At 40.7% G+C, this 21882-nt stretch overlaps 2 protein-coding genes across 4 annotated transcripts in view; one reads left to right on the top strand and one right to left on the bottom strand.

The window, feature by feature from the left end:
* TFDP1 (transcription factor Dp-1) overlaps window positions 1-8764 on the top strand; it is a 40903-nt gene extending 32139 nt beyond the window's left edge. For all 3 annotated transcript variants that reach the window (XM_032207356.1, XM_032207357.1, XM_032207355.1), the window contains exons 8-12: window positions 2418-2486; window positions 3536-3687; window positions 4387-4553; window positions 5129-5210; window positions 7450-8764. In XM_032207356.1, coding sequence (XP_032063247.1) covers window positions 2418-2486; window positions 3536-3687; window positions 4387-4553; window positions 5129-5210; window positions 7450-7597 — 618 coding nt within the window. In that variant the 3' untranslated portion in view covers window positions 7598-8764. The remainder of the gene's footprint in view (window positions 1-2417; window positions 2487-3535; window positions 3688-4386; window positions 4554-5128; window positions 5211-7449) is intronic.
* A 4913-nt stretch (window positions 8765-13677) lies between these two features.
* Window positions 13678-17279, bottom strand: ATP4B (ATPase H+/K+ transporting subunit beta). The gene is made up of 7 exons (XM_032208279.1): window positions 17168-17279; window positions 16174-16302; window positions 15866-15979; window positions 15483-15682; window positions 14653-14709; window positions 14016-14108; window positions 13678-13839 (listed from the first exon to the last, which is right to left on the bottom strand). The coding sequence occupies exons 1-7, from the start codon at window positions 17277-17279 to the stop codon at window positions 13678-13680; spliced, it is 867 nt and encodes a 288-aa protein (XP_032064170.1).
* Window positions 17280-21882: the final 4603 nt, after the last annotated feature.

The raw sequence follows: 21882 nt of genomic DNA, 5'->3' as shown, positions 1-21882 counted from the left end.
TGGCTTGTTCTACTGAATTTAATGCCATGACTGATAATGTTCTAAAGAAGGGTGGGATAATATTAGTACTGACAGAAGAAGCAACTTAAAATGTTCAGTGAAATTTCGTGCATTTAAGATACGTAGAATGCTAATTTCTGATATCCAAGTGAGAACTTGTTAATTGCAAGTCACAAGAGGAGAAAGGGGTTCTGTTAACCATGGAATAATTGAGCCACAAGTGTAATGTATTTTTGGAAATGGCAAAAATTATAATGCGTTGAGCTTGCTCAAGGAATTTGCAAGATTCTTCCCTTCCCCCATTATTACTTCATAAATGTTCTAGCTCCAATTTTTCTGCAAGGTCTGTCGACATTTAAATTGTTAATGACAGTATCTGGAAAGTTTTTATAAGTTTTGTTGTTTTTCTTTAACAAGCTTAGGGAGGCTAATATTGTGAAATTGTCAAGCATAATAAACTTTTTTTGACTATTCCAGTTGAAAATGCTTAGCCTCACCCTTAAACTGTTTAAAAATTAAAATAGTTCATAAGGGAACAAGTGAGCTTGGGGGATTCCCCATTACGCATGTAGTATTGTCTTCTTAAACTTGTATTTTCTGTGTAAAAAAGAGTATCAGAAATGGTAAAATACATCCTGATAATGCAAAAAGGGTTATGGGGGTCAGTTAATAAGGTCTGTATCTTGAATTAATATAGAAAGTGTCGTTTATGTGTATGTGATAGGAAAATATCTCAGGTCATTTGTGGTAAGCCTCTATTTTTTTGGAAGGAGGCAGTCATTTCTAATGCTAAATTAAAAGCACTTAGTCCTTTTTTCATTAACATCATGCCTTTGCAGTTTTTTCAACAGCATATGCTTGTAATTTTTCATCAAAAGCGGGCACAACTGCATTCTGCATGTGAATTGTTTAACTCCATCCATTTTGTTCTTAAGTGCATATTTTAAGGACATAGGAACACAGATTTGTCTTCGGATGAGTGGTCTGTCTATACTAGTGTGTTGCTGGACAATAGCAGTAAGCTAGGAAGGAGTATACGATTAGAGAAAGCAATTAATGATGCCTTCTCCTTTAACTGGTGGCTCAGGCACAACCTGAGATAGATGTGTCTATATATCCTTCTATTTACTAGTCTTCAATTTTGAACAAAGTTTGCCTTTAACATTGAATCTTTTATGGCAGTGAGATTTTCAGCTGCGTTAGGAGTTTCTTATGAAATACCTTTCTGTTTGTTTTTAAAGCATACTCTATTTAGTTGATATCCTGGTGTGTATTTGTTTTTTTTTTTTTGATTGGAAGTGATGGTGACCCAGTCATTCATTTTCTCCATGTTACTCCTGGTTTCTAGTTATCTTCCTCATCCTCCCACCTTATTTTGTTCTCCTTCCTAAAAAGTCTTAACTTATTCATTATTTCCTGGTATGGAATCTATTCCATATTATCAATTATCATGGTTGATGTTTTATGTGGCCTTTTTGAAATAGGATCACAAGACCTACAGAAACCAAGATATAAAACTTCAGGGTTTGTACGCTGATGTAGTGATAACTTGTGTTATGTTCTCTGTTCCTTGTCAAGTAATTAAAATTTCTGGCTATGTACTGAGCTGATATTTTTGTAGATATTGTAGTTGAAGATCACTTTACTGAGTGGCAATTCGTAATTCAGAGCTCGTCACTTTTTCTAAAATTTGCATGAATAGGATTATGGTTTCTCACATATACCACATATTTACCAGCATTAATTTTGATGGTTTAATCATGCAGTGCTACAAAGGCACTTCCTATGTACTTTGTGATGAGCGCTCTTCTTTTTACTATACTAGATAGCCCAATGTTGTCAGCAAATTCTGTCACCTTGCTGTTCATCCCCTTATTCTGATCCTTTATAATTTGAGTAATAGTCTGTAAAAGAAATCTTTGAGAATCTGTTGGTGACTTCCTCCACTGAGAAAGCTGTTTATTTGGTACTGTATTGTCCCCTGTCTTCTCTATTATTATCTAGTATGTGTTTAATTCTGTGGGGACATAACCTTTGATTCTATAACAGCTTCATTTCTTTAATATCTCTTCTCCAGTACTTCCAATAACAGTAGAGGGTATCAAGTGGATCCATGTGGTCCACGTGCTCTTTGCCTCCTTCAGAGAATCTGGATAACTCTTTGAGGCGTAACTTCTGTTTGCAAAGAAATTTTTACACTCACTGATATATTCTACTTTATTCCTCGATGTGTTAATTCTGCTTTGTTACAGTTTCCATCAGTAGTACTGATGTGAGACTTGGTGCATCTCTGAATCATCAGCAGAACCTTAATGACTGACATACTTCATGCCTTCAGTTCTCTGGTATTTAAGCAATTTAAGGGGAGAAAATGCTGTTTTAAACCAACAAGCTAACCATCTTCTTTCTGTCTTAAGGTGGAGAAACAGAGAAGACTTGAAAGAATAAAGCAAAAACAGTCTCAACTACAAGAACTCATTCTACAGGTACAGTCAAGGTACTCTTGTCTCTAGGGCAAGGTAACTTACACGTGTATTCCTGTTTTATCCCAGTGAGGGATGGGAGACATCTAAGAAGCCTGTGTCTTGCCTTTCTTGAACTCAGCTGCCCCTGTTGTATAGGTGGCTTAGTTGTTCTGGAACACTTGCTGAATTGTAACTGAACTCCTTTCCAGATTTCACCTAGTAGATTGTAGGAAGCAGCAGTTTATCCCTTAAGTCACTGTGGTGGTGGCTCACTGGAGTATCCTTCAGTAATTCCATCACATATACAGTAAGGGTGAGAATCTCAGAAAGAGCTTGCAGAAAGAAAAGACAGCTGTGGAACAGCAATCTCTACAACTCCGATATTTATCAGCCTCTGTTTGCTTTGGATTTTGTTTTTAGTTCCTGTTCATGTCATTTGATTCCACAACCATAAAAGTGCTTCGTTTGGTGACTTTCTGTAAGATTTTAATATAACTTGAGTTTTATTACTTGAGTGATTTTAGTTCTTAAGTTTGCTTATCTTTAAAATATGAACTTTACATTCTGCAAAATTGTTGGTAAGAAATGAGTGAAGTCACTGATCTTAGTTAAACAATTCAGAAACCTAATGTCAGATGTTCACATCCCAAACTTTAGCCTTTTTTTTTAGCATACGATTTCAGCAAAAATACAGTATTAATCATTCAACTATTATTGTAGAGTATGGTAGCTAGCAGGAAATACTAAACGGAGTGGAAGTAAGATGCTGTAAGAGTCTTGCTTTTTCCAGTCACTGTCATCTCTTCTCTCTGTCAAGAATCTGCTCAAGGATCTGTCCTGTTGTAGTTCTTAGATATGTTTTTTTCCTCAATTAATTTTTATCATTTTGCATTTTTAATACTCTAGTTTTTGTTTCTTGTTACATCTTAAAATTCAGGAATGTGATGAACTTTCTCTGTTCATTTCTGCATTTACATGTTTCAACCGTTGCTGGTATTCATTGAGGGATTTGTAGGTTAACCAAATGTTGAAGGTTTAATTCACTCCCATATCACTGTTGCTTTTTGTAGCAAATTGCCTTCAAGAACCTCGTTCAGCGAAATCGTCAGGCAGAACAACAGGCAAATCGGCCGCCACCTTCCAATTCTGTCATCCATTTGCCATTCATCATTGTGAACACCAGCAAGAAAACAGTGATTGACTGCAGTATTTCAAATGACAAGTGAGTAAAAAGTTTTTCTTTCTAGCTTTTGGTACATCTTTGAGTTTTACATCTATGTTAAAGAGTTCATCTGCAATTGTTAAAACTGAAGTATGAATAAACATACTTGTACCTTTTGTAGATTGAGAACTTTGCAATTTTGAGTTAAGCATAACGTTGAATAGAAACAGAGCTGCGTAAAGCTTTTTATTAAATGGAATAATTGTGTTCAGATATAGTAACTTAAAATGCATGAACTGTCTAAAGATTTTGAAAGTGTGTAGTAAGTCAGCTCTGCTGAATTTTTAGGTAATACTTTACCGAGTAGTGTAAACTTGCCATTAACATGATGAAATACAGCCAGCAGACTTGAAAATGGATTTTGCTTTTAGAACTGCTGTTCTCTGGTTTTGGTTCAAAAACCTAGGCTTTTCATCTCCTAAGTAAAAGCGGAAAGTAGCAGTCATTTCTGCTTGCACTATTAGCTTACAAGAAAAGGTTAAAACAGAAAAAAAGATGACACTGTAGATGGCTTTTGCCAGCAAAAAGAGAGGAATGGGATTAGAGAACTATTGATCAAATGTGCAAAATAGTTTAAGTATTTAACTAAAACTTTTAATACCTGTATCTGTTGAAATTACACATGCATTTTAGGTTTAATTTTAGTTAAGTTTAAGTGATTGGAAAGATGAAGTTAACCGAGATGTTTTTCCCCTACAGGTTTGAGTATCTATTTAATTTTGACAATACTTTTGAAATTCATGATGATATAGAAGTACTAAAACGAATGGGGATGGCCTGTGGGCTAGAATCTGGAAGCTGTTCAGCAGAGGACCTAAAAATTGCAAGGAGTTTGGTTCCCAAAGCTTTGGAACCATATGTGACAGGTTAGTTACTCTAAGAGTTCATTTGTTTTCCTTCTTAACATGGAAATCAAGGAAAAACCATGAAATTAACTGATCTTAAATAACCTCTACTGGTTTGTAGTGTAGATTTATAAGTTTTCAAATGTGTGCTTTTTAGTGTATGTTAGGGAACAAATAACATAGAGATTCTTAGAGAAGAGGCTGTTGCTGTTCAGAGAACTGCATTCTGCATTGTCCCATGCCAGTAGATCTTTTCAGTGTGTAATTTTTTTTATGAAGATATTACTTATAGTTGATTTGTCTGAAAAGGGAAGAGGTATTAAATGAAAACGTGGTCATGGCTTCATTTTACGATGTTTTATTATTTTTACTATATAAGGACACTGAAGACTTTTGTGTTGCTCACTTCAACATAAAATGTATAGTTTATTTTGAAATTTTGCAGTCACTTATTTTAATTACGAAATTTTGGGTGTAGAGCATTAATATGTTGCTTGGTTGTAAGACTTATTTTCTGGGCTCTAAAAAGATTAAGCATTTTCACTGAATAGGAAGAGTTGAAATATTGTTGCAATAATACTTGTTTGTTTTTACAGAAATGGCTCAGGGATCAATCAGCAGTGTATATGTCACATCTTCATCAGGTTCTGCATCAAATGGCACAAGATTTTCAGCCAGGTGAGTTGGAATTATCAATTCGTTTTGAAAACCAGTAAGCATGAAATAAAATTAATTTCAGATGAAATGCTTTGTGAAATTGGTTGTATTTTGATTAAATGTGGTGTGGATATGTGTTTGAGTTTATTCTCAGACACGGCTTTAACTTGACTAGAGGTGCTTCTTCCCAGTGTCATTAAAGAAATCTTCCTCAAGGTATTGGAAAACAAATCGATCAGGCTGCTGTTAATCTTGAAGGTGTTTTTTGTTTAGTTCTGATTTGTGACAAGAAAACAGATACTTGTCTAAAGACATTATCTGGTCAAGTTTCTCCCTTGGTCATTGGTGTCTAGTGTAAAATGGAATCCTGGTCTTTGGACTTTAAACAGCATCAGATGCTGGTAGAACAATAAGCCCGTGGCTTTGTTTAACTTTGTGTGAGCATGTGCCATGAGAAGAAAAGAGTAAATTCTAGATTATGTAGGCTTTTTCTATAACACTGACTTAAGTGTCAGAGCCATTGTCAATGTCTCTGCCTCATCAATTATTTGGGAAATTGCTGTATTGAACTTCTTAAGGAAGGCCTAGTTTGGGGGATATTCCTTAAGGCATTTGTATTAAAAGGCAAAACTCTTAAATCTTTATCTAAAAATATCCCATCAGTATAAGGGTTTATTCTGTTTCTCTGAAGGTGTGATCTTCTGGCAGCTTTTTCTCACCTGTTTGTCTTCCCTCAAAGTTGGAAGAAGGCCCTTCTATAAAGATACAGTATCTAGCGTACTTTGAAAGTGTAATTGTATTAGCCATTTAAACATATTTGGGAAAAAATGCAACATTTTGTGTATGATCTTATTTTCTTTGTGTTCTGGAAAGTTGGGAAAAAATGGAAACAGTTAAGCTAAGGGATGCACAGGACTACCAGCAATGGGGAGGGCAGCTTATACAGCTGCCCAAAAGAGCGTGAGGGGAACATAGCCCAACACTCCTGTTCTATGTTAGGGAAATGAAGCTCAGTGAGAATTGTGACAAAATATGTTTAGAAAAGCAGAAGAGAGAAGGTACTGTCTTCTTCAGAGAAGTACTTCAAAAACTGGGGTGCTTGTTATTCTGCCAGTAGTGGAAAGAGAGGAGGTGGGATGTGCTTGGTTAATTACGGTTAGCTAGTTTGCCACCAATTTCAAATCAAATAATTCAAAACAAAGCACAGGATTAATTTATTCAAGTTTAAAGAACAGGAATATAATTTTACTGAAAGTACTTTGAATTTGTGTAAAGATAGATGTCCAAACCTTTGAGTTAGTTCAACACAAGAAGACTGCATGGCTGATTATACGTGTTAACTGGATTAAAAATCACTAAAATGTGTTTTTGAAAAAATTATGAGTATCTGTCAAGTTAGAAATGCCATTTCAGTGATTTTCAGTAAAAGGATTTTTCACTGATCTTAACTAAGAATGTGAAACTTGGTAATAAAAAGAGTAGCAAAATAGCAACTAATGATGGAGGCAGAAATGTACTGACTATTAGAAATAAAATTCTTCTGAATACAGTTAATTTCTCTAGGACCAAGAAATATCAGACCATATCTACAATGTGTGTGTATTATGGGGGGAAAATAATGTATTTAAGTAAGAAGGTGAATGTTCTAAATGTACTTGCTATTCTAAGAGGCAAACTTATAGTACTCTTACAGGGGATAAAAATTGAAGATGCTAAAGAGTTTTTCTTAAAACTAGAAAAGCACAGTGAGGATAAAAATACACAGTTTAATAATACAGCATGGTAGTTGGCCATATAACAACAAGGAATTAACCAGGAGAAACTATGAATTCTTTACTTTCCAAATCAAGATTAGTGCTTCTGGATGACACGATTCACTTGTGATGCAACTGTCTGGCGCTACATAAAAATGTTTTGGGCCTTAGATAGCTGCTTACTCTTAAAAGTAAATATGCCTTGAAAGAAATCTGAAAAACATGCTTGTAAAGCACTTGTGAAAGGATTTCATTGTTCCATGGAGTTTAATATAACAAACATAGTAAGAAACATTTCAAAATTACTTCAACTGTTAGAATCAAATGTTACTAAATTACTGTTAGAGCTTTTGAGAAGCAACTAAGACCTATGTTAAAGACAATTTACAAAGTAGAGGTGGCAGATCTGTTACAGGAATGGAGCAGATATGTGATAATGGTTAAGAGCACAGCAAACTGGAAAAAATTGTTAAGCAATGCCAACTGTTTTTTTTTTCTTTTTCCAGTGACTTTTCCAATGGTGGAGATGGGATGTTGGCTACGAGTTCCAATGGATCTCAGTACAGTGGCTCCAGAGTTGAAACACCAGTTTCTTACGTAGGGGATGACGATGACGACGATGATGATTTTAATGAAAACGATGATGACGACTGATGCCCTTTGCTTGTAGACTATTTTTTGTTAAAATTCAGCAAGCTTCAGGAATAAATTGTTCTAGGGAGAGAAGTCTCAAATTACTTTGCCCCGTCCCTCAAGAAAAATGTTGGTAAGCAGTTCTGAGTTTAGAAATTGCACCTCTGATAAGCAAACAAGGATTGTTTTATGTAGGATATTTTTAAATGTGGTGTGGATGTGTGTTTTTGATACCAGTGTGTTAATGCAGAGCCTTTATTTACTCGTTTTAGGGGGTTTTGGTTTATTTTTGTTTTTATTTTTTTTTTTACTTGAAGGAAAATGGATTTTGCCCCAAATGTTCTTGCTAAGTTTGCTAAAGAAATTGTAGACACATCATTGAGAAATAAAATGCTATCCTTCTGTGGAAAATGAATACACTGAATGGCAATTTATTTGGAGTGTATTTTGATTATACCACTTTTTGAGGGATAGTGAGCTAATGTAGTAGTGTTTTTTTTTTTTGTTAACCATGCAGTGTCCAAAGAACCAAACAAGAAAGATACGTCCTACTTTTTTACATGTTAAATTCCAGAAATGTTGTTGTGAACTTATTTTCCCTTAAATTATATCTAACATTATGATTCCATCAAGTTTATATACTTGTCACTGTATGTTGGGACATGAATTACAGAGTTTTTGGCAAATGTTTACTGCCAGTTGGTGCAGCTATATAAAATGTCTTGAAGGTTTGGAATGATTTATTGCTTATGGTAAAATTTGCCTGATTTCTTACAGGCAGACTTTGGAAACTTTTTATTATATAGTTGTTTACATACTTATAAGTCTATCATATAAAGACATGTACTGAAACAAATGTTTGTATTTGTTTCATAAGCATCTTCCTGTAATCTATTATAAAGTTGAAATTAAATATAGAGAATGTTTTAAGTTTTTTAACTCAAAATTTGTCAATCATTTTTAATAGTTCATTTTTATAAAAGGAATTTCAGGGCAGGTGGTAGTCTTTTTAAATCTATTCACAAACAATTAACTGCACAAATACTGTCAGCTGCCTATTCTAAGACAGTAGTCTTTTTATTGAAACACAAATAAACTTTTCTGTAATATTTTATGGAATATAAAGAGACTATAATTGTTTGACTTGTTTAACCTTGGCACTGTTAGTTTTTATTAATAAAACGCGCATGGGCATTTTTAACAAGCTCTGTGGTTTTTCTAATTTTAGGGTAATTTTAGAACATTTCACTTCCTCTCGCCACAAGACCTAGAATTAACTGTCTCAGGATACTGCTTCTGCGCTACATAGGGCTTCCTGCCTTTTTGCTGTAGTTTAGCAATTTGTCCTTGTAGGTCTTGATATCTTATGATGCAAAGACCACTATCATACACTGTGTACTCTCTTCTTTCATGTCTCCTTACTTCAATCCCGTTGCTCCTCAGAATGTCAGGCCATACTCTAATCCAGCAGTTCTCTTTAAAACCCCACGCTTGCTGTCTTAACTCTTCATCCCATATTCCTCTGTCCTCGCTTTCTGTTGTACATTCCCGTGTTCTCAAAGCAAGTCTTCATATATTTTCCATATATCTTTTTGGTACATCACTCTCTGCTCTCACTTCAAAGCACAGGTTACTGAAATGTTGCTCTCTCAGGCCACTGCCAGAGTCAGGCTTAAATGCTTCTGCAAAGGGAGCTGCTGCAAAGACAAATTAGAGTAACAAGTTAGGGTCTGTGGTAGGGGCTCCTCCATGTGCTTAAACCCTGGGCTAAATATGAGGAATGTTATGTTTTTTCTCTCTGAGGGATTATGCCCTGACACATGTTCTGTGGTAAAAAGGATGTTGGTAAAGGATGTTGGATCAGTTGATAACGCAGTGAACACTTTGTAATTGTATCAAACCCTATAGTAATATAAGCGAACCAAGAAAATTACTTAATTTTCCAGACCTGGAAAATTCTTTTTAGGGGAAGGCTAATTGAATGTTTTGCTTCTAACTAAAGATGTGTCATTCCTTGCAGTGCTGATGCTAGAAGCCATGTTCTTGTAGCAGGTGGGTCAGCTGCTTCAAATTCTTTTTGGCAGTGAATGGCGATTTTTATCTGCAGAGCCCAACGATAGTTGTCAAGCACCTTTTGACAGTCCAAGAGGATTATTCCAGTTTTTCCTTATATTCTAAGTCTCTGAGGTATGATTCAAGATTTACATGAAAAGAGGAAGGCAGTACTGTACAGGGATGTTGGGTGAGTAAGTAAAGTTGCCTGGAGAGAGTGCTGACTCCCACCCTTAGGGTTTTCAAAGGTGGGACAGGATAGAAGCATGAAGCAAGCTAGACTCTGACCTTACAGCTGAGTAGGGATTGCACATCGGGAGTGCTCTAGTCCCTTCCAGCCTGAGTTACCATATTGAGAGTGTTAGGAAAAAAAAAAAGAAGTTAGAAAATCACACATACCAGTCTTGTGAGCAGTCCTACAAATGGCTCATCTGGCTTGCCTGCATACCGAAGACTCAGCAAAAGATGAATGGAAGCTTGGCTGATCTTCAGAAACCATCAGAAGTTACCAAGCTCCTATGATAAGAAAGGTAGTTAGCTGAGCAGGTGGAAGTGAAGACCACCTGCCTTACGATGAGGCTTCCAAGCAGAAATGCAGGTGAAGCTGGAGGAGGGCAATAGATATGCACAGGCTTTTCCTACTTCTAACAGCTTTTTTTTGTTGTTGTTGTTTTTTTTTTTTTTTTTTTTTGTTTTTTACCAGTAGCTCACCTGGCATTACTGTGGTGCTCACCTGGCCATGCCTGCCTCTTGCTACAGGTTGGAGAAAGTGTGCCAACACCAATGAGCAAAACATTAGCCAGAGAAAATCAAGATTGTTGATTACGTATTTGCTGTGATAAAGACAGAATGCCCAGAAATCCCTTGTCAGGTGTGCCCCATCCCTGCAAGTGCTCAAGGCCAGGCTTGGATGGGGCTTTGGGCAGCCTGGGCTGGTGGGAGGTGTCCCTGCCCATGCCAGGGGGTTGGAACTGGATGGGTTTTAAGGTCCCTTCCAACCCAAACCTTTCTGTGTGGTAGAGAATAAAGAACAGAGACTGGTGTTTATGCCAATGGTGCTATCTTCCCTATGTCTTTTCCCCCAATGGATCCCATCTCTGTTGCACAGCTGCAACTGGCAGCCCATCACTGACAGCCATCCTCTCTGGTGTCACCACTACCTGTCCCTCTCTCTGAGCACAAACTAACTGCCTTTGCTCCTAGGGTCTCTCGTTGATCAACATCCAGTTAAACTCAGGAGTTTATATATATTTTTAAAATATGTATTTAGTTCTGAAATCCACTGCTTCAGTGTCTAATCAAAGAAAGAGTCGTGTAGCCTGACAGCTTTTTTTTTCCCCATTTGTATTGGTTAAAAGTATCAATAATCAAGTATCTCTAATGCTGTAGCTGAATGCAGGTATATTACATATATATATATGTACTTCTGTGTGCACATGTATATATTTCAAGGAATTAGGGACTTGCAGTGGGAGTGCTTAAAAGACTGATAAATGGGGCTAGTTTTAAACTTCAAAATGACTGAATTCATTCAATAGCAATACACATTGTGCTAATGGCTAGTTCTTGCTTATAATTAATCACAACTGCTACTTCCATAAAGCTTTCAGCCTATTACAACTGGACGCTGTGTTAGCTGTGGCTGTGCAGCAGCTGCTACTGTACAGCTGGTGCTGAGTTCTCTCTAGTCCTTCAGGTGATCAGAGAGCTCCTTCCCCAGAGCACCCAGAACCAGGCGGACAGTCTGTCTGTCTGCATCTTTCCCCGCTCCCTGCTGGTGCTTACCCCACCGGCAGAAAGCAGAGTTTCAGCTCCTCCCTGTTCCTCAACATGCTTCTGGTTTTGCTGGTCACCCTCCTGTGCCTGGGGCAGGACGTCCGGCCCTTTTTCCTTCCTGTCCTCATTTTGGTCTCATCAATTCTGTCGCTTGGATGTCTCCAAAGCACAACTGTACAAGTTTTTCTTTGCTGCTTTGATGGCTACATTGCTTGCTACATGAAATGCTTGCGCGTTCTGTTGGGCTGTGCTATTGCAGTATTACAAAATACCTGCATGCTCTCGGTTCTGCTGTTTAAGTACAATTAGATTTGGGTTCTAGGCAAGCTCATATTAATTAAACCCAGATCAATTCACAGATGTCCACTTCAACTATGCTAGCCACAAACCTTGCTCTGCGTTGCTGTTACCTGTAATTCCAGTAAAGAAAGAGAATCCTCTCAGACGACTGTAAGTTAAATCCAACTTCAGAGTGAAAATCATTGTTCTTAAAGAACCAGACCTGGAGGACCTGCGTACAGAGTTTCTGACTGCAGAATGCATCACCTTCAGTTCAACACGGGGACAGGCTTGTCTTCTCCTTACGTTTGTCCCATCAAAGGCCTTTCTGTAAGGTTGTAGCTTGTAATTCTGAAGCTGTGGCTGTACAGATACTGGTAGGTGGGAAATCTGTTCAGCCTCTTCCTGTGCTGTGCTGTAGTGCACTAAAATGTGAGCTTCTAATACTGCATCGCCTGATTCCAGCGTGCAGGTTGTAGAAGCTGAATCAAATACGGTCAAGCAGAGAACCTGCCCGTGTTAGAGACAGCAGGGGGACAGTTCTCTGTGATATATTTATAATAATATTTCAACATTCTGCTTGCAGACAACCTCGAATTACTTTTGAGCACAAATTACTATTTTGGTTATCAAAAATATTTTATTGCTTCATGGTTCTCTGTATTATTTTGGAAAGATGTGCAGGAGGAGGAGACCTGTGTTCCAGCAAGGATACAAAATTGGTTTTCATTCAGTTTTTTAAAAGAGAGGCAAAGACCCAGTAAAAATTGAAATATAGAAGGACAGGGGAAAAAAATCCTATATGAGGATGCATTTTCTTATTGTTTCTGAAATGCAGAATGCTTTTTTTTTTTTTTTTTTTTTTTTTTAAGAATAGGCTCAAATACCCTTCTGGTTTTGAAGTTCAAATACTCCCCTTCAACCGGATTCTTTCTGCAAGCTGGGTGTCAGAATGTCACTGTCGTAATGGTGAGGTTTTTCCTTTCCCATCTTTCTAACATGCCCAGGCAATGAAGGATTTCTTCTGTCGGATTTCTTTTCTGTGTAATGTTTGTTCTTCGGCTGAAGCAACCTGGGCTTCATCTAAGATAAATATACTCTACAGACACAGCAGCCCTGTGTCTTTGTATTGTTTGTTAGGGCTAGACCTCTAAAGTTTTCGATTCATTTAAAGATTTAATTTTAACATTTTCATTTTTCCAGATTATTCCAGGTAACCCAGCAAGCCCTATAAAGCTATTCTACTGGGAGGGTTGGAGAGGGGAAGCAAACAAAACCAACAGCCCCTAACAGCTAAATGAACACAGTTCTCCTGGACGTAACCGGGTGTTACAGTCTTACCGAGCGTTTTTATTGTTGGACAAAAATGACAAGTGGTAGGTACAATAGAAGCTGTAGCCTGGAGGCCGGTTTCAAGTTCACTTCTTTTGCAGCCATTGATTTGTCAACTAAAAAAAAATCTGGCTTAGCTGACTAGTACAAAAAAATAAAAATGTATGGGGATACAGATAATTTTGCTACTTACCCCTTTATAATTTAAACACCTTGTACAAGACAGATTGAGAACTGTATTACATTGTGCTATTTCAAACTTTTTTTCTAGCTATCCTAATTATTTCTACAATATTTAGTATTTACATCAATTATTTATTACGGTTTGAAAAGTAAATGAAAATGGTATTTTGATCCTGTGCTTATTTTCTTTGAGGACACACCTGCTGGGTTTAGAGGAAACTTGTTTTGCACAAGTATTTGCACGGAGGCACAAGCGAGCTATGTACATGCAGGGTGATCCCTATCTCCTTCGCGCACGGAAAGTGGTATCTTGATTTTTAGTTACATGGGTTGCCTTTCAGTAGAAAATGTCTATTTTCACTGCAATTTGAGTCAATTTATCTGGAAATCATAGAAAATAAATACGAGTGAATGCGGTAACAGGTAAGTCACTCTTTACAGATGTCTTTCAGAAGTGTCTCTGCTGCTGCTGCTGCTGCTTAGTCTTCTATTTTCAATTTAAATTCCACTTTTCCTTCGTAGGGATCATGAACATTGTCAAAGGTAATCCCAGCTCCAATGATTTTGCACACTATTTTGAGTTCTACGTTCCTTGTAAGGTTGAGAAATTTCACAGCTACCAGAGGATTGCTGTAAGTAGGCTAGGAGAAAAAACAAAACAAAACAAAACAATGGGTACTTTAATTTTATGGTTTCAAAATAAACTCTTGAAATTAACCTTCTCTCCAGTTCACGTAAGATCACAGAAACGATCAGACGGGCATTTCATCTGATTCACAGATGAAGAAAACCCAAGCTGACGTAAATGAGCACCCACCTGTGCCTTTTTTCCGTAGTAAGGGAAGTAGTGCAGGTTGAAGGTGCCGTTCGCTGGGTAGTAGTCCACCTCCAGCGGGCGAGACTCATCGCCCTGTGAAAGCAAGAGAGGGGATTTGTTGGCCAGCCCTGTGCAAATGTTTTATTGCTGTTAAACGCTGCAGAGTGTGTATTAAAGCGCGAGTTCAGCAGTCTGTTTAGTGCCAATTTTATTTTTCAAATAAAAGTGGAAATCTCCTGCTGTTACTATTGCCAAGAGAAACAGCCAAGTGGTCTTTTGTAGCAGTTGGGAACTCAATGAATTAGGATCTGCTGAAATTTGCAGAAAGCCTGCAGGAGTTGCTCTGATTCATAAGCTTCACTACTGGGAGAGGAAACCAAATAGCAAACGTTTCTGTGTTTTTCCTGCAGCATGGAAAAACAATTTTAGGTGGTTTAAAAGAAAACATTTTTTTTTCTTTTTTTTTTATGTTCTTAGGATGCCTGCTGGTGCCAGAAATTGCCCAGCACTAAGAACATTCCTGCTGCGCTTTGCCAGAATGACCCGATTTCCAGAGGTGCAGGGTGACCTTTCTGTCACAGCTTGCCCTCAGACCTGCAGTGCTTGAAACCTTTGAGCCCAGGCCTTACGCACTTACCACGTATGTGCAGTCCACTCTTGGTGCAGTGCCGTTACCGGGGTAAAACTTGATAATCTGAAACAGAAAGCACACGTTTGGTCATCTTGGAATTTGTTTTGAGAGGGAAAAGTGAACAAATGGTTAACTGAGCTTCAGGTGCTGCTTAATGTGTTTCTGCACAAGGCACTGACAAACTGATCGGCTCATTTGAGGTATCCAGCATGGAAAAAACTTGTTGGGTTGATATTTAGGAGTCAGGACAGTGCATCCCGGGCTGATCAGTGCTTTAACCCACCCAGGTTGTGTAGTGCTGCACCTCCTGGCAAGTCCAGCTCATCACCTGCATGCAAGGGTTGCTCTTTCCGAAACCCAGGCAGTTGGGTGTCCCTTAAAGCAGGTAGTTGGGTGAAAATTACAAAGCAGCTGTGCCTGTCATTATCTCTCTTGCTAGGAAGCCTTGGCTTGAGCAGAAACTCTCGAGTCCATTTGATCCTGTCAAAATAGTAGGGTCGTGCCCTGTGGCAGCATGAGCAAAAGGAAGTAAAGTCCCTTGAGCACTGCAAACATGTATTTCTCCTGCCCTGGCTGGCATGCAGCAAGCAAAAACTTTCCTTGGGGAAAAAGATTTTCCTTGCAGGTTGGAGAAATAAGGTGTGCAAGAAGCACATCTCTGAAATCACTTTATTTATGGCTCCATCTTCACACTTTAACTGAAGCCACGGGATCTGTGTATTGCAGGAGAGAACCACAGGGGCAGCAGGCTATAGAGCAGCTCCCCGGTGGAGAATCATGAGACCTGGTGGCTCTCAACTAATTGTTTCTTCTCTGCAGTCCGAGGCTGTACTTACCCTGTTCATTTTTATAATAAAGCAGGGTTTTCCTTCTGGAAATCCAAAAGTAGGATCTGTGATGCCAGAGCAGTTCTGAAGCATATCTGATGTAAATTTGCAGGACAGCTTTGTGTTATTCGGCCCATCAAAGGTGTCCTGGATGAAGTACTTGTCACCTGTGCAGTTGATGTTCAGATGCTGAGCAGCAGGGGTATAGGCTAGATTCGTGAAAGAAGAAAGAAACATTCCTCCCTGAAGAAGTTACACAGCCCAAAATCAGGCTGCAGCTTCTACAGGGAGAAGGGATGTGGTGAGGGAGATACAGGCGCTGGGGTGTGATAAGGGAGACGTGACAGCACGTTTCTTCAACGTGAGGCAGGAAACCTCACCACTTCTTATACCTGTCAGAAAGGTTTGAAGGGTCGTCACCAGTCGCTCCCAGGTTTTGTTTTCCGATGTGTTGTAGTAGATCTGTAGTCCTCTGTCCCCATACACGTCCGGGCGTAACGTTACACCTTCGTAAGGGAAGGCAAAGCAGCAGAGGTGCCGGGCACCCGTTAGTTTGCTTAAATTGACAACAGCCTTCGTGCCCGGCCTCCGTATCTCTCAGAACACCCCCAGACCCTCCCAGTGCTTGGGGCTTTAAGTTGATAAAGTGTTTTCAGGATGAGGCTAAGTTTTGCAGGGATGGTTTGGGCAGCGGCTGTACCTGGGGACTTCAGCTGGTCTTGATAATCCGGCTCGTACGGGTTCACCGTTCTCATTAAGGAGTATATGGACAGCGCGAACAGCCCGGTCATCACCACGTAGAAGGCCAGGTAGTAGAGGCTGATCCACACTGGGGGAAAAAGGAGGTGAAATTCTCCCTGTAGAGCATTCAGCCCCTTATAATGCACAGACTAAGCGAAAAAGCCGACGTATTTCATCAACAAAGACAAGCTGCTGCTTGTGCTCTTTGGATCAGGGAGTGCAGTATTTCGGGTGTGCTGATTTGAGACCTGTATCGTCTCTGTCATCCGAAACCACCTTCAGCAAAACGCAGCGTCTTGCCATTTCGTTACAGCATAAGACTTAGGATAATGCTCTGTTTCTGTATCTGTGTGTGTAATGTAGACACAAATAGGAAAGGTTCACATTTTGGTCTGATTTTTGTTCTCAAGAATGGCCCATAAGCTGCACTCACAAGTTTCCCACCAGAAAAAAAAAATAAAAATAAAAATAAAAACCTTCTGGGAGCTTGCAGCTACCCTTAGGGTCTGTGGGAAGAGCAGGGACCCTCTTTGAAGTGTTCAGAGCTGCACTTCTCAAAACATAGCTCATAAAACACATCGTTGTTGCAGACACAAGTTTGGCTGTGGAGAGGGAGACTCAGCTGAAATATGCATTAGCCCGCTATGATAGCAGAGGAGATTTGCTAAACAGACAACAATTTAGAAGGGAAATTCAGAATAACAAAATGCATTTCCAGAGAACTGGACAAAAAACATTTTCTCACAGTTCCCCAGCTAGGTCTGGAGAAGAAGCTGCTGCCATGGCGTTAGCACCAGCCAGCCCAAGCATATACGAGAACTGATGTTTGCAACGATTAGGAAAAAAATCTATCCATCAGCACATTATATCCCATATCAGTACAATGCTCCCTCCCCCTGCAAGTTTTCTAAGGGTACCGAAGGAAGAGGAGACCCCTGTGCGTGGGAACGTACCCCAGTTAATCAAGGTCCTTCCCATGAACAGCTTCGTTTCGGGATTCCAGACAAAACGACGGAAATTCTCCATCCGTTCGCTGCAGGTCTTCTTTTCGTTTAAAGTTGCCATTTTGTCACCGAATTTCCCCCAAACACGTCCTCCTCTGAAGCTGAGAAACACAAGGGGTGCCCAAACAGTTGCCCAAGGGAACTCCTTTGGTTTTTATACCTTCTGCTCTGCTGAAGGTCAACGAGATTACTTCCTAGACCAGTGAAAGCCCCTGCCCACGGCTATTAACCTGCAGCAGATACAGTTCTTTATAAGCAGTGCTGATAACGACTGGGTGGCCAGGCTGCCGCAGGAAAGTTGGCTCCTATCAAATGCCCTTCTACTTTCTCTTGGCCACCTCCGTAGATCGGCAGAATTACGCATTTTGCAGAGTGCCTTCAGGGCTCGAGATTTACTCGGTGTGATAGCGGTTATCTAAGCAGATAAAGAGAAGGAGAAATTATTTCTCTCTGGTTTTACTACTTTTTTTTTCCTTTTTTTTTTTTTTTTTTTTTTAATTGACCTGCAAATACTGTATGCAACTCTCCCACTACAACCCATAACACTCTGCTCAGAGATACGGGATTGCAGTGGGGTGACTTGGGCCAAAACTGACTGTTTCCCATAGTATTTGCCACATTTCAGAGCTGGGGAATTGAAGATAACACTTAACATGCGATCTCTGATGATGCTGACTCCAGTTCTGATTGCCCTTTAATTCAGCAGGGGCAGGACTTCCTCCCTTTTAAATCAGAGTATTGGCCTGCCTGGAGTAGTGCCCCAGACATTTGTCCAGCTTGTATTTCCCATAGAAATGGGAGGAGGATGAGCAAAAAGGTGCATTTAGTCATCACACCACGAGCTGACCGATATTTAGGACAAATGTTAAAATAAGACAAGGAGATTGGGCAGTGGCCTGAAAAAAAAAAAGGAAATCAAGCACTTATGCAGAGGTTAAAAGGATTGTCAAGGCTCCTACGAAGCAGTTTTGGAAAGGATAACAAAGACGTGAAGGACCTGGAGGTAAAGCAGGCAGGAAAACAGCGGGTCTTCAGCATGACCTCAGCCTTTCTGTGTGGAGCAGTAGCCATCCTGGTGAATCCTACGGAGGGGAGTCACTAGATGTGGAGTTAATTTTAGGAAGAAAAAGAAGGAAAAGTAAATTTTGACGCTGCTTGCAGAAAGGTGATGCTTCAGCAGTGCAACACTCAACGGTATTCAGGGAGGCAGAGCCTTGGGATGCCACAGGGAACCGTGAGCCGCACGGACACACAGTGACCTAAGTGGGTGACTTGGGTTAAAGCTCCTTATTTCTAAGCTGGAGTTAGAAAAGTTCATTGGAAATTGCAAACGAAAACACGCAAAGTTAACAGCAGCATCTACAGAATAGGTAAGGATAAGTGGGAAAATTATTATAGGTGGAAATCTGCTCTGACTGGAAGCACCCAAAATGCAAATTACATAAATGCGTTAACCACATTAATACAACAGCGTAAGTAAAATCAGAGTCATTGAATTATATCCTTATTTTGTAACGAGCTAGACAGCTCATTTAAACTTGTGCATAAATTAAATACATACTTATATTAAAAGCAAGAAATTACAAAGCACGTTTACATTAAAAAACAGAAGGAAATCAAAGGGTGGAGGCCAGATGGCAGCGGGTGGTCACAGAGAGAGGGCTTCTCTCTTCAGTATTTGAAATAATCAGTGGAAATATCAGATAGTTGTTAGTGAAAATGAAGGATGCCAATATTTGGAGAGGGATGCAGCAGCAGATAAGAGTGGAGACACTTGCATTTTATTGAAGAAATCGCTGGGAGTTTCTTAATGGAAAGTCTTGCTGGTGCAATCTCGCCTGATCTCGAAGCACAATTAAAGGAAGAAGTGGCTAGAAAATAAATATAAAGTCCAGACATCCTCCAGGACACTATTTGCAAGCACGAGGAGGGCAAGGGGATGACAGGGTCTGACTAAGTGAGACGAGCTTGTGAGGCGACCAGTCTGGTGGGCAAAGGCAGAGCCGAGGACACCATCAACGTGATGGCAGCAGAGCTCCCGGTGCGGTGTCCCCACGGGATGGAGAGTGGCCGGGCAGAGATGGTGACAAGGGGAGGCTCAGCCAGGGTCACACCTTCTCGCTTGAGTGGGTTTAGAAATGTGCCAGGGGAACCTGGGGACTTCCCAGCACTCTGCAGACTTAGAACTTGGGTGTCTCCTCTGCAAGGCTGAAGGAAAAGTTTGGAGTGAAAAGATTTCTAGCAACAGATTTTCCTCCAAGGTTTTTTTTTTTTTTTTTTTTTTTTTTTTTTTTTTTTTTTTTCTGAGATATGACTGCTGGGTTTTACCTTAATTAATTGCAAAAATCACCGAATTGCAAAGGAGGCCACAGGAACCTCCCTCTTCTCATCTCCTGCCATGCTTAGTGGATATAAAACTGGAGAAGGAAGGCTGTGAGCATAGGGCACTGATGCCTGTGGGTGGAGGTAAAAGCAACCCGGGGTAAGCAATTTACTGGAGATCAGGGTCAGGAAACATCAGTGCACACAGAGGTGAAGGCAGAGATCTCGTGACGTGCCACCCGTGTGGCACAGCCGAGCCATGGGCACAGCCAATGTGCAGCTGTGGCATTTTCATGGAAATTTTGTGCATGTGAATGGGAATGAGCACTGCCTGTCGAAAGGGTTATTCCAAAGGCTCTCTGAAGGGCTCACAGCCACTAATTTGGGAGGACCAAACACGCAGAGCTACCCATCAGCGTCCAGTGCACTGCCCAGATGCCCTCATCTTGCTGCCAGCTCTGCTCTGTTTGCTCTGCCAAAATCCTACAGTCTTTTGTCCTTTGGTTGCAGAGCCATGGCCAGGGGGTGGGCATGCGCGCTCCATCCGGAGAGCAGCGAGGTGTTTAATGTACTCGGGGCTGCTTGCACGGGGACTGGTGTTTGCTTTCCCCAGCTGGTATTTAATGTCTGCATCTCTGACCTTGGGCTGGCTGCTGGGCTGAAGGACGGCCAAGCGGCAGGGGGAAGGTCGCACAAGAGTGTGGCACAGGACTGGGGGTGAGACCACGGCCCCAATTCCCCCTCCTGGGTGGGCAGCAGCGCTTGCACTGGTTTTGGGGGTTGCTTCAGGCTCTTCTGCCCAGCCCAGGTGGTGCTGGGGATGCTGAGTGCATTTCTCTTCTCCTGCTTGACCTCAGTGTGAGCGAAGCAGAATCTGGTCTCGGGGAGGCCCAGACTTTCCAAAAGAGTAATGGAGAACATGCTCAGGAGAACAGTGCTGCTGTGATCAGTGATAGCTGAATCTGTATGTACAGAGAGGGTTTGTACAGTCATTAAGCTCGACTAATAAGCTTGAACCTCTCTTTCATGCCTTAAATGTTAGATCCAGCCTGAGATGCTATCCCTCTGGGATGTTCTCCTCAGCAGAAATGGATGATGGCACACCTCGTACAGTAGTGGCTGAGCCTGCCGTATGCAGAGCTCACAGCAAGCCATGCCTGCTTGCACTGCTGTAGGTCTGCATGGCACCAAACGGGAGCTAAGTGTCAATGTTAGTAAAACATTAACATCACTCAGTCCTGATAACAGCATGCCAAAAGGGAAATCTGTCGTGGTGCAGCAGGGCCTGGAGGAAGGCATCCGCTGGGCTCCCTTCCTCTGCGTGTGGAGGGATGTTTTTTATCTCCAGGGCTGAATTTTATTTCAGAGTCTTTCTTCTCTCTTTTTCTTCTCTCTTTTCCACTGCATTGTGTGTTTCACTAACTATCCCTTCTATTTGCTGCTCTCTTGTGTTTTGCAGCTTGACAAGAGAAAACTTGTTGGCATTTTTAAGATTTGGGGAGAACAGTCGTTCTGCATTTGAGACTAAAGACATCAAAGTTGCAGTCTGAGGAATTCAGGGGAAGAAACCAGCGAAAATATCTTGGAGCTGTGATGTTCCTACTGTTTCTAGCTTTAGGGCGAGCGATAAGAGCAAGTCGGTTTAGGGGCAAGTGCAATGCTGGTCTTACAATAGCAGCATGACCAAAGCTGTGGAAAAAAAAAGGAAAAGAGAGAGGCAAAGCAGCCTCTCTTCAGGGCTAACCCACTGCTCACTGTGGTATTTCAGAAGGATCTTGGCTGGCCTCTGCTTTTCTGGTCTGCTCCTGTTTGTCCAAGGGCTGCTGACCTGACCCATCATTAGCCCAGCCAGCTCCCTCCACTCCCACTCGACCTCCTGCAAAACTGAAGGAAATTACGGCTGTGAAACCTTGCAAAAATAAATCCAGCAAACCCCAGTGATGTTCCTTTCAGACTGACAGTGAACGAGTGCCGATGCCTGGTGTTGTGGAGGCAACATATAACTAACTGCTCGTGGTGTTCTGTGAATGATGGAGGGTAATGAGGTCCTTGGAAACATGAAGCATCTCATGAAACATATCCAGCAGTCCTGGCCTCATCGATTTTTGCCAAAAGGATTTCTCTATCTGCACAATCACAGCCTGTGGCACTTTGCTCCCCTCAGGCCACTGCAGCGTCTCGCTGCATCCCAATTCACTCTGTGTGGCCCCCCCTCTGAGGGGCTGCTGCCGGGCTGGCAGCAGGAGGATGTTTTCGCGAAGGGAACACTGAATTTATTTTATTTTATTTATTTTATTTATTTTTTCTCCACACGAAGCCAGCGCCGGGTGCCCCACAGGGCC

This window comes from Aythya fuligula, chromosome 1, assembly GCF_009819795.1.
Source record: "Aythya fuligula isolate bAytFul2 chromosome 1, bAytFul2.pri, whole genome shotgun sequence".
Taxonomy (NCBI): Eukaryota; Metazoa; Chordata; class Aves; order Anseriformes; family Anatidae; genus Aythya; species Aythya fuligula.
The sequence above is the reverse complement of the archived record's forward strand: the minus strand, read 5'-3'. Positions and strand labels throughout refer to the sequence as shown.

Bases quoted from the DNA above. Each gene is read 5' to 3' on its own strand.
- ATP4B (XM_032208279.1), bottom strand. From the start codon at position 17,279: ATGGCAACTTTAAACGAAAAGAAGACCTGCAGCGAACGGATGGAGAAT. The intron at 14,710-15,482 runs GTAAGTACAGCC...TTTCTGTTTCAG, and splicing joins TTATTATAAAAATGAACAGG to ATTATCAAGTTTTACCCCGG. The intron at 14,109-14,652 runs GTAAGTGCGTAA...TTGCTTTCACAG, and splicing joins GAGTGGACTGCACATACGTG to GGCGATGAGTCTCGCCCGCT.